The sequence below is a fragment of the Toxotes jaculatrix genome, chromosome 8, assembly GCF_017976425.1.
Source record: "Toxotes jaculatrix isolate fToxJac2 chromosome 8, fToxJac2.pri, whole genome shotgun sequence".
Classification (NCBI taxonomy): domain Eukaryota; kingdom Metazoa; phylum Chordata; class Actinopteri; family Toxotidae; genus Toxotes; species Toxotes jaculatrix.
Genome location: NC_054401.1, coordinates 15,887,612 through 15,906,769, shown reverse-complemented (window position 1 = coordinate 15,906,769; position 19,158 = coordinate 15,887,612). Strand labels below are relative to the sequence as shown.

The 19,158-nt window shown below is 41.3% G+C and overlaps 2 protein-coding genes across 8 annotated transcripts in view; one reads left to right on the top strand and one right to left on the bottom strand.

Moving 5' to 3' along the window:
* LOC121186394 (focal adhesion kinase 1-like) overlaps positions 1 to 15,616 on the top strand; it is a 61,177-nt gene extending 45,561 nt beyond the window's left edge. For 5 of the 7 annotated variants that reach the window (XM_041045112.1, XM_041045111.1, XM_041045109.1 and 2 more), the window contains 11 exons: positions 3,050 to 3,127; positions 3,311 to 3,499; positions 4,255 to 4,380; positions 7,426 to 7,488; positions 9,293 to 9,332; positions 10,154 to 10,257; positions 10,568 to 10,576; positions 11,829 to 11,984; positions 12,458 to 12,538; positions 12,749 to 12,834; positions 13,286 to 15,616. In XM_041045112.1, the coding sequence (XP_040901046.1) occupies positions 3,050 to 3,127; positions 3,311 to 3,499; positions 4,255 to 4,380; positions 7,426 to 7,488; positions 9,293 to 9,332; positions 10,154 to 10,257; positions 10,568 to 10,576; positions 11,829 to 11,984; positions 12,458 to 12,538; positions 12,749 to 12,834; positions 13,286 to 13,412 (1,059 nt within the window). In that variant the 3' untranslated portion in view covers positions 13,413 to 15,616. The remainder of the gene's footprint in view (positions 1 to 3,049; positions 3,128 to 3,310; positions 3,500 to 4,254; positions 4,381 to 7,425; positions 7,489 to 9,292; positions 9,333 to 10,153; positions 10,258 to 10,567; positions 10,577 to 11,828; positions 11,985 to 12,457; positions 12,539 to 12,748; positions 12,835 to 13,285) is intronic. The other 2 variants (XM_041045115.1, XM_041045110.1) reach the window with 1 other exon arrangement.
* Positions 15,617 to 15,630: 14 nt separating this feature from the next.
* On the bottom strand, positions 15,631 to 18,154 carry LOC121186397 (prostate stem cell antigen-like). The gene is made up of 3 exons (XM_041045117.1): positions 18,036 to 18,154; positions 16,652 to 16,768; positions 15,631 to 16,449 (listed from the first exon to the last, which is right to left on the bottom strand). Exons 1-3 carry the CDS (start codon positions 18,076 to 18,078, stop codon positions 16,238 to 16,240), a joined length of 372 nt encoding a protein of 123 aa, XP_040901051.1. The 5' UTR covers positions 18,079 to 18,154; the 3' UTR covers positions 15,631 to 16,237.
* Positions 18,155 to 19,158: the final 1,004 nt, after the last annotated feature.

Sequence of the window (19,158 nt, the reverse complement as noted above, 5' to 3'; positions counted from 1 at the left end):
ATGTCTTTTGATTTATGTCTTTATTAGTCCCCACTGTGCAATCAGCATGTTTATGCTTAGCATGGTGGCATGCATTAGGACGTGAAGGACATGCTGTTAAAACGTCCTCTGTCGTGATTGAATGTAGCTACAAATATTTGTGTTTGTCTGTGTCAGGCATTGTGTTGATGTGCCCTCGCATTTTTGCACCCTATTTCTAGCCTGTTCATGATGCCTGCGTAAAATCCTAATTCCACCGGGCTGGGAGTCTGACTCACCTCGCAAGCATGGAGCTCAAAATACAATATTTCATGGATAAGCCTGAAAAAGCAAACATTCACATAACTGACCCCAAAAAAAATTTGTGGTCAGTTTTTAAATGTCACTTGAGCTTAAATGATGAGGAATTAGCTTAAAAAAGGACGTGAAATCCATTTTTTAAAAATCTAGATGGAACCCAAAGTCCAGAACTAATGTGGTAATGCAGCAACTTTTCCACTCTCCAGCTCCGGGTCACATATCTGTCCAAGACAAAAGACTTTCAGATACGCCGCACTGCTTTACTGCAGATAAAACTGAAGCTTATAAGAATGTGTGAAGCCTGTGTTTGAGACAGTCACTATAAATACATAAGGACCAAGCTAAAAGGTCTCTCTCTCTACTGAAGCCTGTTTACACAGAGCTTGCTCTCTGTCATCTTGACCTAGCTGTTGGGAGCTGGCCAGTAGTACTACACATGAACTTGTTTTTGTAGGTGACTCTGTTTTAGGGTGAAAGTTCAGTCCTCCCTCGGAGCTGAAGCAGCACCATACCTTACAAAAAACAAAAACAAAAACAAAAAAAAATTGGGGGATGTTTCAAGACAGCGGGAAGACATGTCAAGTTAAATCCCTGCAACGGCCAAAATCCATCCCTGTTATAAGTCAGACGTCCGTGTTACAGAGCTGTTTGTGTATGTTTGCGCAGCACTGTGACCCTTATTATGGTGATAGATGTGTCTGTGTGGGAGTCGATGAATTGTGCCCCAGAGTGATACATGAAGTAAAAGGAAAATCTAAATTACACTGTGCTACTCAACATTCCCAGAATTCTTCATGGAGCTATGCCATGGGTCTTCATGGGCTAGTAACAGGGGAATGTACCTCACAACAACAGGTTCATTTTAAAACGAATCTCCATTACTGTGTGGGCTATCCCTGAAATTGCAGCATTTTTAATTTATATAATCAGTTTAAATGCGAAAGGAAATGACACGTTAAAAAAAAAACAGTAGTCTGTTCTGCTGTGGCTTGAGAATTTTTGGTTAATAATATAAACAGTTATACATTTTTATCAGATGCAAAACACTTCATGGAACTAGGTTGTAGCAAACTCACAATTTCGCACATTTCCCTTTGGCACGTTGCCGATTCTCCACAAGGGTGAACTCAAACAGAAGGAACAGCCGTAGCACTCGTGGTTTTCCTTTACCAGTAGATGGTGTGCATTGGTACATCTGCAGCTGTAAACTGCTGCTGTTATCACTTGTTTTTCCTGTAACTGGCGAGATGGTGCTGAAAATCATTGCAGTGCAATTCTACAAATGGATGATACTAACTAGGCCTGTTTATTTTATTTATTTATTTGTTCATTAATTCATATGTTCAAATATTCACCCAAAAGTCTCCACATTGAAACCAGTTTCCTGTCTTATCCTGGTGTGTCAGTCCTGTCTGATTAACCTCCAGACTGCCTGTCTGTTGTCCCTGTCTTTATCTTGCTGTTTTCAAACTGGGTATTCCCTCTACATGGACTGACTATGACAGGGTTGTGAATCTGGGGCAGACTGAAACTTTTGAGATATAATTTTCTTCTTGAGTAGGAAAGTTGTGTCCTTCCACGTCTGAGCATGTCCACAAACATGCTGTATGTTTCTGTCTGCTGGTCTGACTCTGTGTCTGAAAGTCTGACCCTCCCTTTTTGTCTCGTCCTCAGTTTCTTTGTCTTGTCTGCCTCTCTTTGTCCCTCCCTTCCTGCTTTCTTCCTTTTTTCTTTCCTTGTCTCCCTCTCTGTGTGTCCCTGTGTCTGTCTCGCTGTCGGAGGTGTGGTCCAGAGAAAGCTACTATGAGAGACTGTGGAAGGTAGAGGTTACAGTAATATTGTGCTAGACACCAGCTCTGTGTTAGAGCAGTTTAAATCATAGAGAAAAATGTCTCCAGTCATTCTGAGAGGGGAAACTGTTCATCAGCTTTTCACAGCTTCATCTCAACAAACCGCCAGAAACCAACAGAAGAAACAAGGCCGCGGGTTCACCAGGGATGTCTGTTTTTAGCTACAAGTGCTAACCAAAGGAATAGAAAAGGAGAATGGAATATAATCAAGTATCGGACTCACTGTCCTCTGCTAAACCCTGTTCCTTTTAACCAGCAGCTTTCAGCAGAAGCTTACGTTACACTGTCTTGCATTACAAATGCCTCAGAGCAGGAGATTTTATTTGTTTATTAATGCTGATTGGAAATCTTTCATACTTCTGTCATCCAGCCAGCCGTCATCAGCAGCAGTACATCCTCTTTTCCAAATGAGATCAAATTTGTACTGAAAATGGGGATCTTTGGTGAACATGCAGCCATAATACACTACGTACACACCTGCATCACATCTAACCAGATTTCCCAGTGATCACTAGTCCAGGAGTATAACATAGTTTATACTGGTAATCCCGTGGATGTTGATGTTTGTAACACAGGGACAATGGTTCATATCAGTTCAACTAACAGCTTGTTGGACTTGCAGCCCAGTGGGTGGTCCCTTTCTTTTTTTTTGACTGACAGCTAACCCAGCCACACAAACAGCTCCTGGAGGTTTGTGTGTTGATTGTCTGATTGACCCAGTGTCTCGTTTTCTATTGTTTTCAGTTTCAAAAAAATGATGAACAAGCTTTTTAACTTAATGTGTGTTTTTCCTCTTTCTATCTTTTTATTTCTCAATCTCTCTCTTCCTGTCTTTTGCTTTGTCAATTTGTCTGTCTATTCTCTTCTTCTCTTTCTATTCTCTTTCTTTTTTCTTTTGTTCTTTCTGTCTCTGCCTGTAGCCGAGCAGACCAGGCTACCCCAGTCCTCGCTCAAGTGAAGGTTTTTACCCCAGTTCCCAGCATCCTGGACACTATCAGGTATGTCGACAATCTCCTCTGCTGCTGTCGCATTTGGTTTATAATTACAAAATTTAAATTGTGGTGCAACTGAATACAGAGTGGTCAGAGTTACAGGAATCCAAACTGAAAGAATTCAAAGACAGTTGATAAAGGACTAACATTTGTCTCTGTCTTTGTCTCTGTCCTCCCTCCCTGTGTCAGATGGCAGGGTACCCCGGCCCTCACACTCTCCCCTCTGTGCCCAGCGCGCTGTACCCCCCACAGGCAGCAATGCTGGACACACACCACGCGCACACACACCCCCGCCACCACGTCCACACGCACTCGCATGCACAGCTCCTTCCCCAGCCTCATGGACAGGACATGGCACTATGGGGCTCTGCCATGGAGGTAGGAGACTAATTTTACACTCACACACACAAATACACAGGTATTGACAAAACACATGCAGAGCTACTGCTCTCAATAAGTTACCGACTCATCCAGCTCGCATCAATTCATACTCATGTCATGTTCACAGATGTTCAAAGTAGTAAAAAAAACTTTTAAAAAGATCTTTTTTTAACATATGTTTTTAATTTTCAAGAGTCTCGACATCTTGAATCTGCAAGGTCGGCTCTAAGTGGTCTTATAATTATTATCTTGTTTACTTTTTGCAAATAACTTTTGTTGGTTAAGACTATTAGAGAAAAAATCTGCCATCCTGCCAAAATTGCTTTTTTTTTTTTTGTCCTGGCAGCCTGAAGAGACTGATTATTCTGAGGTGAACCATTAGGGACAAAAATAAATAAATAAGTAAAACACTTGCATAATGAGCCGAGTCCACAAATTTACTTAATTATCCAAATATTAAAGCAGTAGAAATCAGTGGCCCACTGACACCCATTATTTTTAAGTGTGTGTGTCTGCCTATCGCATCAGTTCAGCCTCTCATCAGTCTGGTGTGTGTGTCTGCCTGTCTCCATGTCCTGTGTTTGTGTGTATGTGTATGTGTGTGTGTGCATGTCTCTCTTCATCTGTGTGCTTCTGTGACTTTGTGTGTGTCCTTGTGTTGATGTGCATGTGTGTTGCTATGCCTCGTCTTTTGTTGCATGTTTGTTTGTGTATGTGTATGTGTATGTGTTTGTGTATGTGTATGTGTGTAGGACAGGGCAGTAGACATGCAGCAGTGTGTAGGCCAGCAGTGCCTGTTAATGGAGGAACAGCTGATGATACAACAACAGCAGATGGAGGAGGATCAGAGGTGGCTGGAACAGGAGGAAAGGCTGCTGGTAACATACACAGCACACACACAGTGGCAAATACACACAGACACAGTTCATACAAACACAAAATTAAGGGTGTTAGAGTGCTTAAGCTTGAAATGTAAGACCAGTTTCATTCTCGAATTAGCTTAAACATTACAAAACAGCAGAGTGTGTACATGTGTATCTGTATCGCTGAAAATTTCACTGCAGATGATCAGAACATAGAGAAACCTCTACATCTTCTGACTCTCGGGTCTCTTCTGTGTGTGATGGTGTTGTGCATGGTACAGTGTGTTATCGTTACCTAAGCTGCCTTCCTAAGTTTGCCATCTTTGACTTGTCAGTTGTGTTATTGAGGTGTTTTTAAGTTCCAGTGTGCATGTTGTTGTGTTTTTGTAAAGTTGTTAATGTACTCTCTGAAACTCATCACATCTTCATCAAGCTCAGTTATATTCAGTCCATTCTTAATACATTTCAAATCAGGACTAACTTCCTACGTCTGAAAGCTGTGATGACTTGTTTATAATATTTGCTTATAGAACGATACTTCAGTCCTGATAAGAATTACATTTGTAGCGAGACCAGTGAAGGTTCTCAGGTGTGGTCGCAGTAAAAATATAACTGATTTTGAGTTTTTTGAGTTTTTACAACTTTTGAACCCGTGTTTAAACCCGCGGCGTTGTTCTTGAGCAAGACACTGAATCCTTGCCCTTTTTTAAGTGCCTCTAAGATTGTGATGCTGCTCATATTTTCTGGGCTGAGTGAAAGCAAAAGGAGGATTTCTGGGATCAGTTAAGAACCACATTATTTGGAGGCTTACCATGGGCTGGAAAATGTTACGACTATACCCATCGAAAGCTGCAGATCTTTTAAAATGAGCATTTGATCAATTGCCTCAGGCACCTACACTTGAAGTACTGTTATGCACAGTATGTAAGTCTCTTAAGCGGACATAGTTTCTCTCTGCTTTTACCAGCTTTAAATTCCTCATAAATTAAGGTATTCAGTTCCTATCAGAGCCTCTACAACTCAACAGTTGGCTGCACTAGTAGTTTGAACATAGACCTTACAAATGGGATGTGTGATTTTCAACACAATCGATAATGCTCCTTGACTCGCACTCTAACCGCAAAGATCTCCTACTTTCATTCAGAAAATTATTTCCATCTCTCCTGCTCATGTGAGCCGTGGATCACCAACTGGTTGTTAGGTTTTCTGTGTTCATTTTGACTGGACGTCCTACTAGCTACCACTGGTTCCTCTAGTAAAGTGCATTCAGATAAATTAGTTAAGAGTTTGTTGCTGTCTCATAGATGTAGTGTGAAAAACGTTTTGATGGAGGGACCCTCGACATAAAGACGGGGGGAGAAAAGGGAGGAGACGTTTCATGTAGGATGCATATTTCTGTGAACACTGATTGAAGGATGTCTGGGGTTTTTGCTCAAGAATTTTATTGTGTGCGTGTGTGTGTGTGTGTATGTGTGTGTGTGTGTGTGTGTGTGTGTGTGTGTGTGTGTGTGTGTGTGTGTGTGTGTGTGTGTGTGTGTGTGTGTGTGTGTGTGTGTGTGTTTGTGTGTGTGTGTGTGTGAGAGAGAGAGAGTTTGTAGGCAGGTGTGGCCTGTGTGAATTCCAAGCTAATGATAGGCTTAGAGAATCTGACAGCCCAGTCAACAGTCTGTCTTTGACCCACAACCACTAACTGACAACAGACACGATTACTGAAAATCTTGGGAGGCGTGTGTGTGTGAGTGTGTGTAAAGTGTGTGTTGTAAGCTGGCTGGTTTTTGTAACGCTGTCACTTCAGGGAGGGGCAAGAGAAGGGGGTGAGGAAGGTTTTGGGAAAAAAGGGTAGACGTGCTCACACACTGACGGCTCGTTGGCAGCGTGCTCCATCCCCCCTCCTCCTCCTCCTCTCCTTCCACCTCTCTCTGTGCGTCAGAGTCAGATATAAGTGCGCTGGAGGCAGGAAGCCGGAGCTGAATCTGAATTCTTGTCTTGGTGAAACTGCTGGCACAGACGGGGGTGCAGGCGAGCACACAGACGGGAACAGCACTCAGATATAGAGGCAGACAAAGCTGCAGAGAGAATATAATAAGATCAGAAGATAACAGCACAGACACATCATCAGGCAACTTTGATGAACTCAATGGCAATGCTGGTCTTCAAGTCCTGTCTTGGAAAACTGGTAGGCGAGGATGTGTGTGTCGGTGTGTGTGTGTGTGTGTGTGTGTGTGTGTGTGTGTGTGTGTGTGTGTGTGAGCAAGCGGCTGGTTGGGACGGTATAGTTAGTTGTATGTGTAGATGTATTTTTCTTGGTGTGTGTGGTTTTATTTTTGCGCATCAGTTTGAAAAGTTGGAAAAAAAGTTTGTGTGTTGCGTGAAAGTCTTGGACATTTGGATCCTGCTGCTTTGTACAGTGTGTTCCTCTTTTTATTGGAGGTCTCATGCAGTGAAAGTGTGTCTGCATGCGCATTATAAGGCGATTTTTGTGCGAGCTTCACTGCTGCAACTCACTCATTCATTTCCTCATTCACTTAATCATTGTCAAGTCCTCAGATTAAACTTTGATTTGGAGAGTTGGAGCCTGCTCACCTTCACCTTGCTCAGATCACAGTGTGAACTGTAACTCCTTTATTAATGACAGGGTTCATTAAAAATGGCTATACATGGCAGCCGTTTAATGATAAAACATCCTTAATGAATCAGTAAATCTTATGGCAGAAGTGATTGAGTTTGCACCATGTAATGAAACCATTCTGAAAATAGAGTGGAAGACTGAGCTGACAGTGTGACATTAAAGAGTATTTGTCTCTGAGGATATCCTAAGAATAAAAATCCAGCACTGCTTTTAAAATCATATACATAAAAAAGCAGCGTAATTTACTGTAAACTGAAAAAAAAATCACAGTAATTTTGGAAAACTGTAAATACAGAGCTTTTGATCTGCCTTGATGAATCTTTAATTGCCTGTAAATTGGAATAAAACCAGCCTCGAACTTGAACTTAAATACCTGTTGATATGTGGAGATGTATGATTTTTTTTGTTGTTGTTGATTTGTGTTTGTTTAGAAACCAGACACCAGAAGTTCTAGAGGGAGTCTGGACAGAGAAGACGGTGGACTTCAACCACCGGTAAGTTAGTTTTCCTTGTTTTCCATTGTTAGTTGGTGTTATTCACTCTCGCAGCAGGACAATAATAGTTTCACCACAGATTGAGTAAGATAAAGTTTTCTTGACCGCAGGGAGTTAATATGTCCTGGTTGGTGTTTGTTTTGTTTTTTTTTTCCTGAATGACATTTTCACTGTCAAAATCATGACCGCATGTCCTCCCACTCCACATACACATCTTAAAAAATAGAGGGAAGTTGTTTTTCTGAGCTGTTTGTGTTTTTAAGCGAGGAGGATGTCTGATAAAGACAAATGTTGACGGAAGTCCACGTTCTGGTTCTGGACTTGCTGCAGTTGGCTGAAGCCCGTGTTTGTTTTGATTAGAGCTGAGGGGATAGATCCAGGGACAGGAAGTGACCTCTGTTGGGGTGGGGTCATCAATGAGGGGTCAGTGGATTCCCATAACATCACCAGTTTTTAATAGAAGACTATTACAAGAAAACAAACAAGCCATCTTCACTCATCCCTCTGTCCCAGTGTTGCCCTCAGTCACTCAGCACCAAACCCAGTTTACCAAATCTGTCCATCAGTAACTACACACTTCAGACTGTGAAAAACTCCAGTAGAGGAAAATATGGTGGATCTGGTCTCATAGAATGGGCTCTGGCTTTTCAACATGTTAGCTTGTGCCATTTATGATTATAATTTTTTTTTTAATGAAATGATTTGCACAGTGACAGATGTGAATTTTCACTTAAAACCTACTGGTGGTGAGTTCTGTTAACACCTCGACCATCTGTTAACACAGGTTGTATTAAAAGGTAACCTCATCACTGTTTCCCTCATGTAATGTTTTTATTTTTTTGCGTAGACTTGAAACCGGAGACCTCATGTTTTTCTTGAGGCCTTTCAGTGATTAATCTTAAATCCTGTCACTACATGATGTTGCTGATCAGAGTTTTTGTGTAACTTTATCCCAAAGCTGGAACCCGAGGAGCCAAACTCTGAGTTGAAATGTTGTTGTGTGTTAACGTCCCTGATGCCAGCAGGAGTTGTTGTAGCAGCCTCTGTAGTTGCCATGGGCAAGACGGATATTTCTGTCTCTGTAATTCATCGTGCTCCTTGTCCTCCTCCTCCCATTGAATGGCTGTGGTTTGTGGTGGGAAAATCTCCCTCGTTTGTATGTGTGTGTGTGTGTGTGTGTGTGTGCGTGTGCGTGTGCGTGTGCGTGCGTGCGTGTGTGTGTGTGTGTGTAAAATGCTGTAGTAGAGTATTTTTGGGGGTTGGTGGTTGTCAGACCGTGACACTCTGATGGCACCAAGGCTTTCAAAGCCCTCAGAGCTGTTTTCTCAAACAAAGAAAACAAACAAAAAAAAGCAATAATAATAATGTAACAAAGAAAATATGTAAGATGCCTGGCACCACTAGAGACTTTGTGGCATTATTTTATGCTCACAACCATCAAATCATAAAGATGCTGTAGGATTTTTTTTTCTGGTTTTAAAACAGTTGCACTAACAAAGGAAACTATTTTTTTTTGTTATCCCTGTATAGTACAACAGAATATTTTTGTTAGCATAAGTAACACAGTGCTCGACCACACACCACCGAAAACCACAAGACGACAAGAAAGAGCTCGTCCACTGGAGTTTTACAAGAACAAATCGAGACTTGGTGTCATGTTGCATCAAAATTAAATGGGATTCCCTAAATTTTTCAGAACCAGCTGGTGGTTTTATCCTGTGAAGTTCTAATTTCATGTCCCGCTTCTGATTATGTGACTGTGTAACTGCTAACCAAATGTTTTGCTGTTTGTTTGTTTGTGCAGACGGGAAACCAGCACATATACCAGCCCGTTGGCAAAGCAGGTAATAGACGGGGCGTCTAACCCTCTATAATTACAGTCAAACAACCGCTATTGTTTTACTCTGTCTTCTCTTTCTGTCTCTTAATCTCCTAAAGTTTGTAGTTCACACATATAATATTACATGGCTGTGTTTAGCTCTTATTCACTCTCTATATACAGATTCTGTATCTCCAGCCTTTCTGTCGGTTGCACAGCAGATAGAGTGTCAGTGTGTGTGTCAGTGTCTACCAGCAGAGTTTACAGTCTGTTGCCACAATACGACAGATCTGATTGTGAACTCGGCAGCCTGTTGGCCTGTGAGTGAGCAAATCAACCTCTGTTTATATGGACTCGGACAGCATGTCAGGCAATATGTTGTGAGAATTTACCCGCTCTGCGAGCAGCCGAACACAGAGGACATGGACAGACGTTGAGCTGAAAATAGCTTTACAGTGGGGAGACTCTGCAGGACAGTTTTCCTTATGCTTTGATCATTGAATTGTTTCTAATGATTGTAGATAAGGAGTGAAAATGCCAAACATTCACTTTATAGCCTTTCAAATGTGAGGATCTTCCTCTTTTTCTGTTTTACATCATTTTGAATTGAATAAATATTTGATTTTGTCTGATGCTCAAAGAAAACAAGATGTGAAGAACCAGTTAATTAATAATCATTAGTTGCAGCCCCATACTGATGTTGATTTAGATGTGAACTACCATTGAAGGTGCAGACTGTAAACTGAGACATTCTGAGGCATCAGATTACAATGTGTCCAGAACTTGTATGAGACTTTGAAGCTGTGAGGAAACATCATTTTCACTTTTATATGCTGTTTCCTGCAGAGCATGCAGCTCCCCCAAAGAAACCCCCTCGACCCGGGGCCCAGAGCCAGGTGGGCAGTCTGGCCTGTCTAAATACTGGAGACAGTTATAATGATGGAGTCAAGGTACACACAGTCACACACAATCACACACACACACACACTTTCATACATACATACAAACAATCGCACATACATACTCATGCATACACTAAATCAAAAATCAAGAATATGAACTTTAGCACACAAAGACAAAAATACTCACAAATGCTCACTATTATTCCCAGACACACTGATATACACAAATATATACATTGCATGTTTTTAATGCTTAGAGCTTTAATATTTTCCTTTTATCTTCTTTTCCCTTGGCTGCTCCCTCTCTCCCTCCCCTCCTCTCCCTCCTCCTGCACTCTGCCTTAATGTTGACCCCTAGCCCTGGCGGGTAAGCAACACACTGTCTGTGTGTGTTTACTGTGCGTCTTGTGTCCTAGTTGATCACACATCGACTCATTTGGTCCTTTTCTTCCATCAGTCCAACAAATCAAATTCCACTAGTACATAAAACAAATCTGTCATCCCTGCAGTTGTGGTTTCGTCAGGTTTCTTGTTTCTGCTCTCTTTTCCTCTCCAGACTAACCTCCAGATCCAAATGGTTTGATTGTTTTCTTATTCTAACGATATCTAACCCTCTGACACACCAAAAATCTTTCAGGATTGATTTACTTTAATCACACTAGGATAAATTTTGAAATGATTAAGCACTAATTATGTAGTTTTCTTGGCTACGGTGAAAAATATTGTCATAGATTAGGCCAGGGGATTCATCTTTATCCTATGAACATGATCAGAAGATGGAGTATTATAATATTATTATTATTATTAGTAGTAGTAGTAGTAGTAGTATAGTACTATATTGTTAAGCAATAGTAGCAGGCCATAATGTGGGCAATGGTCAGAGCCATAGTTTTTTGTAGTGTCTGTCACTGGCTGCTCAGGAGTGGGTCGAGGGTGATTAGGAAGAAATGAGAATATGGAGAGGAATAGATTTTGGGACAATCATAATTTGAGTAGTATACAGATAATCAATTTATGATACATCTGTTGTATGAATAAGATAAATCTGACCCCTCTCTGATTAGTTTGGATTAAATTGTCATGATTAATTTACAATATCTGGTTGTGCCAGTGTGACAGTGCCATCTAGTGGCCACACTCAGGAATTACATGTCCCTACACAGGCTTAGACTCTATAGTTATTTAAAGTCAAAGCATGTCATTGATCAAAATAACCTACTGACACATCCATTCACTCACTCACTCATTCATCCATTCAATCACTTACTTATTAATCTCTCATTTGCGTCTGTGATATCGTTTGTCATTTGTGAGGTTACAGTTCTCTGCAGCTGTGGCTTCTTTTCTCCAGCTGTTTATAATATTTGAAAAGCAGTGTTGTGGTTAGGTCAGTGCATGATTCATGTACATCTCTGTAATCATGCAGGGTTGGTACTGGGAACTCATAATAAATCTTAGGCTGGTTTGTCATCAGGAGATTCATCAGCTTCATCTACATTGTCTCAGCTGGTTTCCTGTGTATTGTTGCAGGTTCTCACCATCAGTCCCCACACAGCCCTGTGGTTCTTCATTCAGTTAACTTGTCACTAACTAACTGATGTTTTGCTTTCATGGTTCAGCTGCAGCCCCAAGAGATAAGTCCGCCCCCCACCGCCAATCTGGACCGCTCGAACGACAAGGTGTACGAGAACGTGACCGGATTGGTCAAAGCTGTGATCGAGATGTCAAGCAAGATTCAGCCAGCTCCTCCTGAGGAATACGTTCCCATGGTCAAGGTAACAGATGGCATTCACAGTGTGTTCTCCTCAGCAGCTCACTTTGACTCGTCACTTTGTCTGTGTTGAGCTTAAATATTGCAAAGATCAAAGCAGTTCTGTATATATAATCTCATGTTACCCTCCCCTCATCACCCTGACACCATGTTTTAATTTAATGACACTGTTCAGCTCTTCAGAGGGCTGAACTGTGATACTCCTGCTTCCAGTTGAATCATTTGTGAGTCATCTGTGAACCAGATGCTGCTGATCTGACCTTTTAACCTCACTAGATTTTGCTTTTAATCGAGGGGATTAAGTAATTGGAGTCTCCTCATCAGTCCGTTGGGCTTACACTCTAAAATCAGAATGTTATGTCATTTTATTCTGTTTTATTTTTTTACGTCTCCACAGTGGTATCAGATTCTCTTTATATTGCATATAATTTTGTCCTGTTCTAAAAAAAAAAAAAAAATAATGTCTGTGTGTTCCAGGATGTGGGTCTGGCACTGAGGACGTTACTGGCCACAGTTGATGAGACACTACCACAACTTCCAGCCAGTACACACAGAGAGGTTCAAAAAAACACACACTCTTACTAACACATAACACATAAATATACACACACAGTAATGCATATGTATTTATAATCTGTCTTATTCTTATAAAATTCATTTTAATAGTAGATGTAGGTAAAGGCTTTTAAATCACACTTGTGTGTTGTTTGTGCTGCTCATGTTTTCTCCCGTCAGCTCCATGTTTAATGCTCTGGTTTTCTTTGACAGATTGAGATGGCACAAAAGCTGTTGAACTCTGACTTGGCAGAGCTGATTGGGAAGATGAAGTTAGCCCAACAATATGTGATGACCAGGTGAGTACGCACCAACAACTTAACAACAGCATTTCTGTTATATTTGACAAAATCTTGCATCATCCATGCAGCAGATAGCTACCTCTTTATCTTGTATTTCATAGCAGTCTTTCTGTGTCTATTTATTGGATGTATGTGATCAGAAGATATATATTATTATTCTATTACAGGATGCCAATTAAGTCAGCTAAGTTTTAAGAAATAGTATTTTGTTAATGTCTGGGAAAACTTCAAGTGGGCAGCGACGACTATTTCAACTTCAAAAAGAGGTAGAAAAAAAAGCCCATTGGTTGTTTTTGGCCTGTTCATCTCTGCCACAGTGACATTTTTGATGTTGCCACTCGGGGGCGCCACATTTCTATACATAGTGTCTTCAATATTGCACCATCCATCTATCCACTTGTAAAAATGTGTTAACATATGTGTTTATATTTTTTTTTCTCTGTCCCAGTCTCCAGCAAGACTACAAGAAACAGATGTTGACGGCAGCTCATGCTCTTGCAGTCGATGCCAAGAACCTGCTGGATGTCATCGACCAATCCCGGCTCAAGATGATGGCCCAGTCCCGCCCTCACTAGCCAGCTGAGCCGACCAACAGGAGCCGGTCTGCTGCTTGAGAGACGGCATCGTTAAGGTTTCCGTTGGCAGTGGAGAATAATAGACTCCTGGATGAGTGATGCCAGCAGTGACTCCTGACATGTGAGAGCTGACGGAGAAAACAGTGGCTCTGATACTTTAACAACAGTCCGCGAAGACTCATTAGATGTTGAATCCTTCGTAAGCCGGGGTAGTCCGTTCATCTGGGATTAAACTCTCCACCACTGTGACTTTTTTTTAATACAAGAACAGTGCAAAAACTCTTCCTGAATCAGGGACTTGGCAGCTTCACTCTCTTTGGACTGGAATATAATGACGAGGGGAAGAGAGGAATATACTGGTGATTTTTAAACTGTGAGCCCGGACAAGCCTGATTCCTCAGGTCATAGGTTTTCACGGGCTTAAAATCCTCTGACAGAAACACCGTCACGCGAGCGACTGGATCTGGATTTGTTGATATCGCATAGATTAGTCATTGTAGAATACAACTTTAAGCAAAGCCATCCGACCCTGATCAGACTGCGTTTGATCTGCTACGTATCTGCATGAAACTTCACCGTGGGAAAGGACTTGGACAGGCACAGCCAGCAGCCATGTCAGTCCATTTGTTGACATCATGTGTTTTGACCCCTGGATGTGAGCTTCCTCCTCAGTTGTAATACCTCCTCATCACCATGGACACTTATCAATGGGCAGATTGAACCAGATGTTTTCTCTTCAGCTTTGGTCATGTGCGGTGCTTCAGGTGAACGACAAGAAAACTCAGTAAAGACCGCCTCGGTTTGGTCTGACAGGAGGCAGCCTCCATCGCTCCTCCCTGCTCTCTCCTCCATCCTTTCCCGTCTTCTCTCCGTCTCGCCAACTTTTATTTATAGACTCAAAAATTGGAGGGAGAGACGGGAAGAGCAGATTAAAACCTGAGGACAGCGCAGCGCCGGTCTCCTGCCTGAAGAAAGAAGACACTATCCTCCTCTCTCCTTTCTGTTTCACTCACTTTTCACTCTCACTGCTCCTCTACTTCCTGCAGTCTTCCTCAGCTCCTATCTGAGCAGGTTTTTAAAGACTCCAAATGTGAAGAATCCAACTCTGTCTGTGTAAACACCGCTGACAGGAAACTCCCTACCCGCACTCACTTTAGTCTACTCTTTTTATCGGCTGGCTCCATGTTTTTTGTGTTGTTGTCAGCAGTCACAGTCTTCTTCCTCGACACCAAGAACAGTTTGTAACTTGGAACACGAGCAGATATTCAGTCCCAGCGTTGACTCTGATGAGAAAGAAAAGTGGAAAGAAAAATAAAAATAGAAGGATGGATTTTGAGGATTCAGTTTAAGTGACTGGATGCTTCCTGTTCATCTACGAGGAAGAGGTGGACATCACGTCTCGGACTGGTCACTGAGCTCGACGTTTTTCTCTTCACCTAAAGTCCCAGTATTATTCAGATGTTCCTCCTCTAAGACTGGTGTCACACCTTTAACAGCCCCTCACCTACTGGTGTCACCAAGTGAATTTCCCTCGGGGGGGAGACGCAAACAAACCTCACAACTGGAACCTTTGTGCTTTGAGTCCCAGTTTCTGTCAGGTGTAACACTTTAGAAATGTCCCTCCGAACAACAGTCCACAGGGAAACAAACCAACACACAAACACACACACACATGAAATGTGGAGCCACATGACTGGAACTTGTCTTGCAGACACAAAACACTGAACTGAAAATACAGCAGATCACACGTGTCTTTGTTAATACTGACCCCACATGGAGTATGACATACTGCTATATGAAATATACTGGTGACTGTACTAGTATAGCATGATATACTGGTATGGAGAAGAGCATATTTGCACAGCAAACAGCATTTTTTTTTTTTTTACCTTATTTTACCCAGATTTGATTTCCATGTTTAGCCAGCAATGAAACTATCACATATCTGGGTGTTATAGGGATAAAAAAATGTAAAGACAAAAAGACAAAACACAAAAAAAAAACCCAATCTATTTTATCTCCTTGTTGTTGCGTAAATCTGCTCATGTTGGTATATTGTAAGCTATACTGGTGTGTATCACTGGTGAATTGTACAGAACTCGTACTAGTAAACACTGGTTTTTATTTTGTCTTCTGGGCTAAATCAGCCATCTTGTGAAATAGGAGGAAAAAAACAATGAAATAAAATAATGATGAAATGGAAATCAGTCTGTCCACATTCTGATCCATGATAGAGATATTTATTTACAAAAAACAATCCTTTCAGGTTTTATTTCTCCAGCAGTCTGGAGTCTGGAGTTACAGAGTTTTTATTGTGGTAATTTTGCTGAGGGCAGGGAGTGTGTGTGTGTGTGTGTGTGTGTGTGTGTGTGTGTGTGTGTGTGTGTGTGTGTGTGTGTGTGTGTGTGTGTGTGTGTGTGTGTGTGTGTGTTAAACAGAACTTTTCCACAATTTACAGCATATTGACGGCATTGACTTCAGTATTGAAGTCCCTTGAAGTTTCAGAGCTCACACACCTGTGTTCACTGTGTCTCAAAGATAATAAAATCAGCATTCACTGTAACAGTACAGCCTCAGGAAGGACGGGTTATTGTCAATATTTTAAAACGTCATACATGTATATACAGCGGTATCAATAAGAGGCTTACATGTGTTTACAGCATAGTCTTCAATAGAGTTAGAGATAAGCAATTTTTACATGATACAGTATATTACATAATATTACAGCCTGTATTTAGAAACATTTATCCCGTCACTTTCCGACATAAAGAGCAGCAGGTTAACTCAGCTTGTAGCTTCCTCTGCATTGATACTTCCCCTTGACCTCAGTGTGACAGCAGGAGTAAAACACCTATAGCTAGAAGCAGGAGTGTTGCGTGTACGTGAATGGACTCGGCTCCACTGAAGTTGCACAGGTTAAAGCTGTTGCAGCAGGTGACGCTGTTTCCGTTTCCTTGTGAGTCGACTTGGGCAGTCGAGGCGGCTCCTAAGCACGTGGCCCGACTGGCACACTGCTTCACTATAGCTTTCATTGCACCTGAACAACACACACACACAGCAGGATGACAGAGTGAGTTCTTTTTGACTGAAATTCTGTTTATCCCACATTGTTGGAGGCGGCACAGTATTAGATGAATTAAGAGCTGAGCTCATCAGACCAAAGCTTTAATTAGAATTGCATTAATCAAAGTTCCTTTCAGTAATTACACTCCGAAAAGACTGTGTGTAGTCACTGTTACCTAAAGTGTCGACAGTAGTCATGCACGTGTCCAGTGGCGCCTGACATTCCTGAGTGTTCTTGTTGCATTCTTCATTAGTGGTAGAGGCGCTGCACACATAGCAGTCCAGTGCCACAACTGCAGGTGTGAGGAACAAGGCAAAAACAGGCACAGATTAAAAAAAAAAAAAAAAAATAGAGAAAATTAAATGATATGTTTTGTCAAGTCCTGTCACTCAGTCACTCATTTTAGGTCATAACATTTTGTAGTCATGATTCTCTTGGGTACATCAAGTCTTTACTAACAATTAAAGCCTTTGACATTTTATGTGTAGCTTACATTACACCATAAATTTAAATTGAAAATCCTTTAAAATAGAAAAAACAGCTACTCCCAAAGATGGCGCTGTTAAAACTTGTCAGGCTTCTTCAAGTATAAAGAGGATTGACAAGGAGGTTACATGCTGTTCCTCCCATTCACAGTTTATTGTTCTGCTGTCTTGTGTCATCAAGCTGATCCATCACAGTAAACATATGCACATCCAGTGTTTATAGACAGCATGTGCAACACGCTGGGATGAATTCCACATTATTATTGTAGTATTTGCCATAACATGCATTAACATACATTTAATCTGATAAAACGACAAAAAGATGGAAACCCAAAGGCAAAAATTGGGCCTGCATTAAAACCCAGTTACATATCTTCAAAAAACTTTAGTGTTATTAACACATTCTCAGTATCACTGCATTAACTTTCCTTGGAACCACTGAAAAAAAAGGTAAGGACACCGAAGGTCCCAAACTCATGCCTAAATCAATGACACAAGTTAATCATTAGTCAAGATAAGGAAAAACCAGTGCTTTATCACAGTGCAAAAAATATGCCCTCATTTGTACATTTCCTTTAGCAACACAGCTGCCTTGATAAGAAAACCCCTCCTGGTTTTTCTTCATTCTTTGATTATTTTAGATAAATCATCATGTGTTGTGATTATTCTGCACAATTAAAATAAAACAAAAACAAACAAAAAAACAGCTCTGAATACTTTGAAGAACAGTAGCGTGTGATATAACAGGGTTGTAATTTTGTTCACACTTTCAGTTTTTGTAAAAAAAAAAGTCCTGAAATTAACCACCAGAATAATTCTCTAACACTTATGCTATACTCTAAATCGTATATTTGGTCACAAACTCAGACTTTTTCAACGAGGGAGCAGTGATTCTCGCAAATTTTAAATTTTCACCAGACTGATGTTTTTAGCAGCAATTTTGAGAGATTAAAATGAGAATGATTCCCTTCCTGAGCTAAGCCTGTAAAGTCCTGCTCACCACCTTTGAAAAGCCCCTGATCTGTTGACCTTCAGTCCGAGCAAGTCTAAACTCTAAAGTCTGAACTTACATACCAGGAGAGAAGAGGAGGGAGAGGAGCACGAGGCTGAGGAGCATCTTCGTAACAGGTGTTAGTGTCTGTTTGCCACCTGAACCTCCGCTGTCTGCTGCCACACCTGCTGTGTCCTGTTTGTTTGTGTGTGTGTGTGTGTGTGTGTGTGTGTGTGGTTACCAGTGTTTGTCCTTGATTACAGCAGTTCCACCCACATGGCATAAAACAGAAAGTATCTCATACATGTTGTCGCTGTGTGTGTGTGTGTGTGTGTGTGTGTGTGTGAAGGGCATTCCTCAATCTTGCTTTGGTTTCACAGATACTTGTCCTTTTATTTATCTACTGTCAGTCACAGACACAATGTGGCTTAGTGAGTCAAAGCAGCCGTTAAGTGAAATACAGTTGGCGTCTGTGCAGGCTGAGGCAACAAGTATTATGTCAGGACTTTCTGCTCGACCTGTGCTGCAGGACTTCTTAGAGAACTGATGGCTGTATTTTCTCTATTCAAGGGAAAAACTCCCATTTCTATCTCAGAGCAACCTCTATGAACAAAGGGGAAGTACTAGAAGAAAGTCAGGATTAAACCAAGAATTGACCCTGTAAATGAAAATGACCTTGTGGCCTGTCAGCCAATGACTCTTAATATAAATCTAAGGGTTTGATAGAGTCAGTGGAGGTGTTATTACAGTAAAACCAATTTTTTCTTAATGGTACATCCTTAAAAATAAGTTCCCACGACCTTCTCCCAGCTCCTGAAAAGACTGCAGGACTAGGAAATTGTAAATTTGGAGAAAAATAAATAAATAAAATTAGTTGGTAAACTTGGTTTGACCAACAACATCACACCGTCCATGACGACCTACAGTGAACATCAACCTCGATCCCAATTACTGTGAATAAAAACCAAAACATCTTTTTTTCACTGGATTGGGACATGCATTTTTAAAATATCTATGACTTGAGGTTATTTTCTGCAGGACTGGCAGCTGTCACATCATCCTCATATCTGTCACATCACATCTGTCCGGTGCCAACAGAGGAATGCACCATCACACACACACACCCAGTCCACACCTAGCACACAGGCACAAACACACTTCTTGAAAAGGACACCCCGTTGTTTAACATTCATTCCCTCAGGCCAA

What these genes read in the sequence shown, in the direction of transcription:
- LOC121186397 (XM_041045117.1), bottom strand. Translation starts at nt 18,078, where the DNA reads ATGCTCCTCAGCCTCGTGCTCCTCTCCCTCCTCTTCTCTCCTG. An exon ending in CTCCCTCCTCTTCTCTCCTG is followed by an intron (nt 16,769 to 18,035) that starts GTATGTAAGTTC and finishes TCACACCTGCAG; the next exon opens with TTGTGGCACTGGACTGCTAT. An exon ending in GACTACTGTCGACACTTTAG is followed by an intron (nt 16,450 to 16,651) that starts GTAACAGTGACT and finishes TGTGTTGTTCAG; the next exon opens with GTGCAATGAAAGCTATAGTG.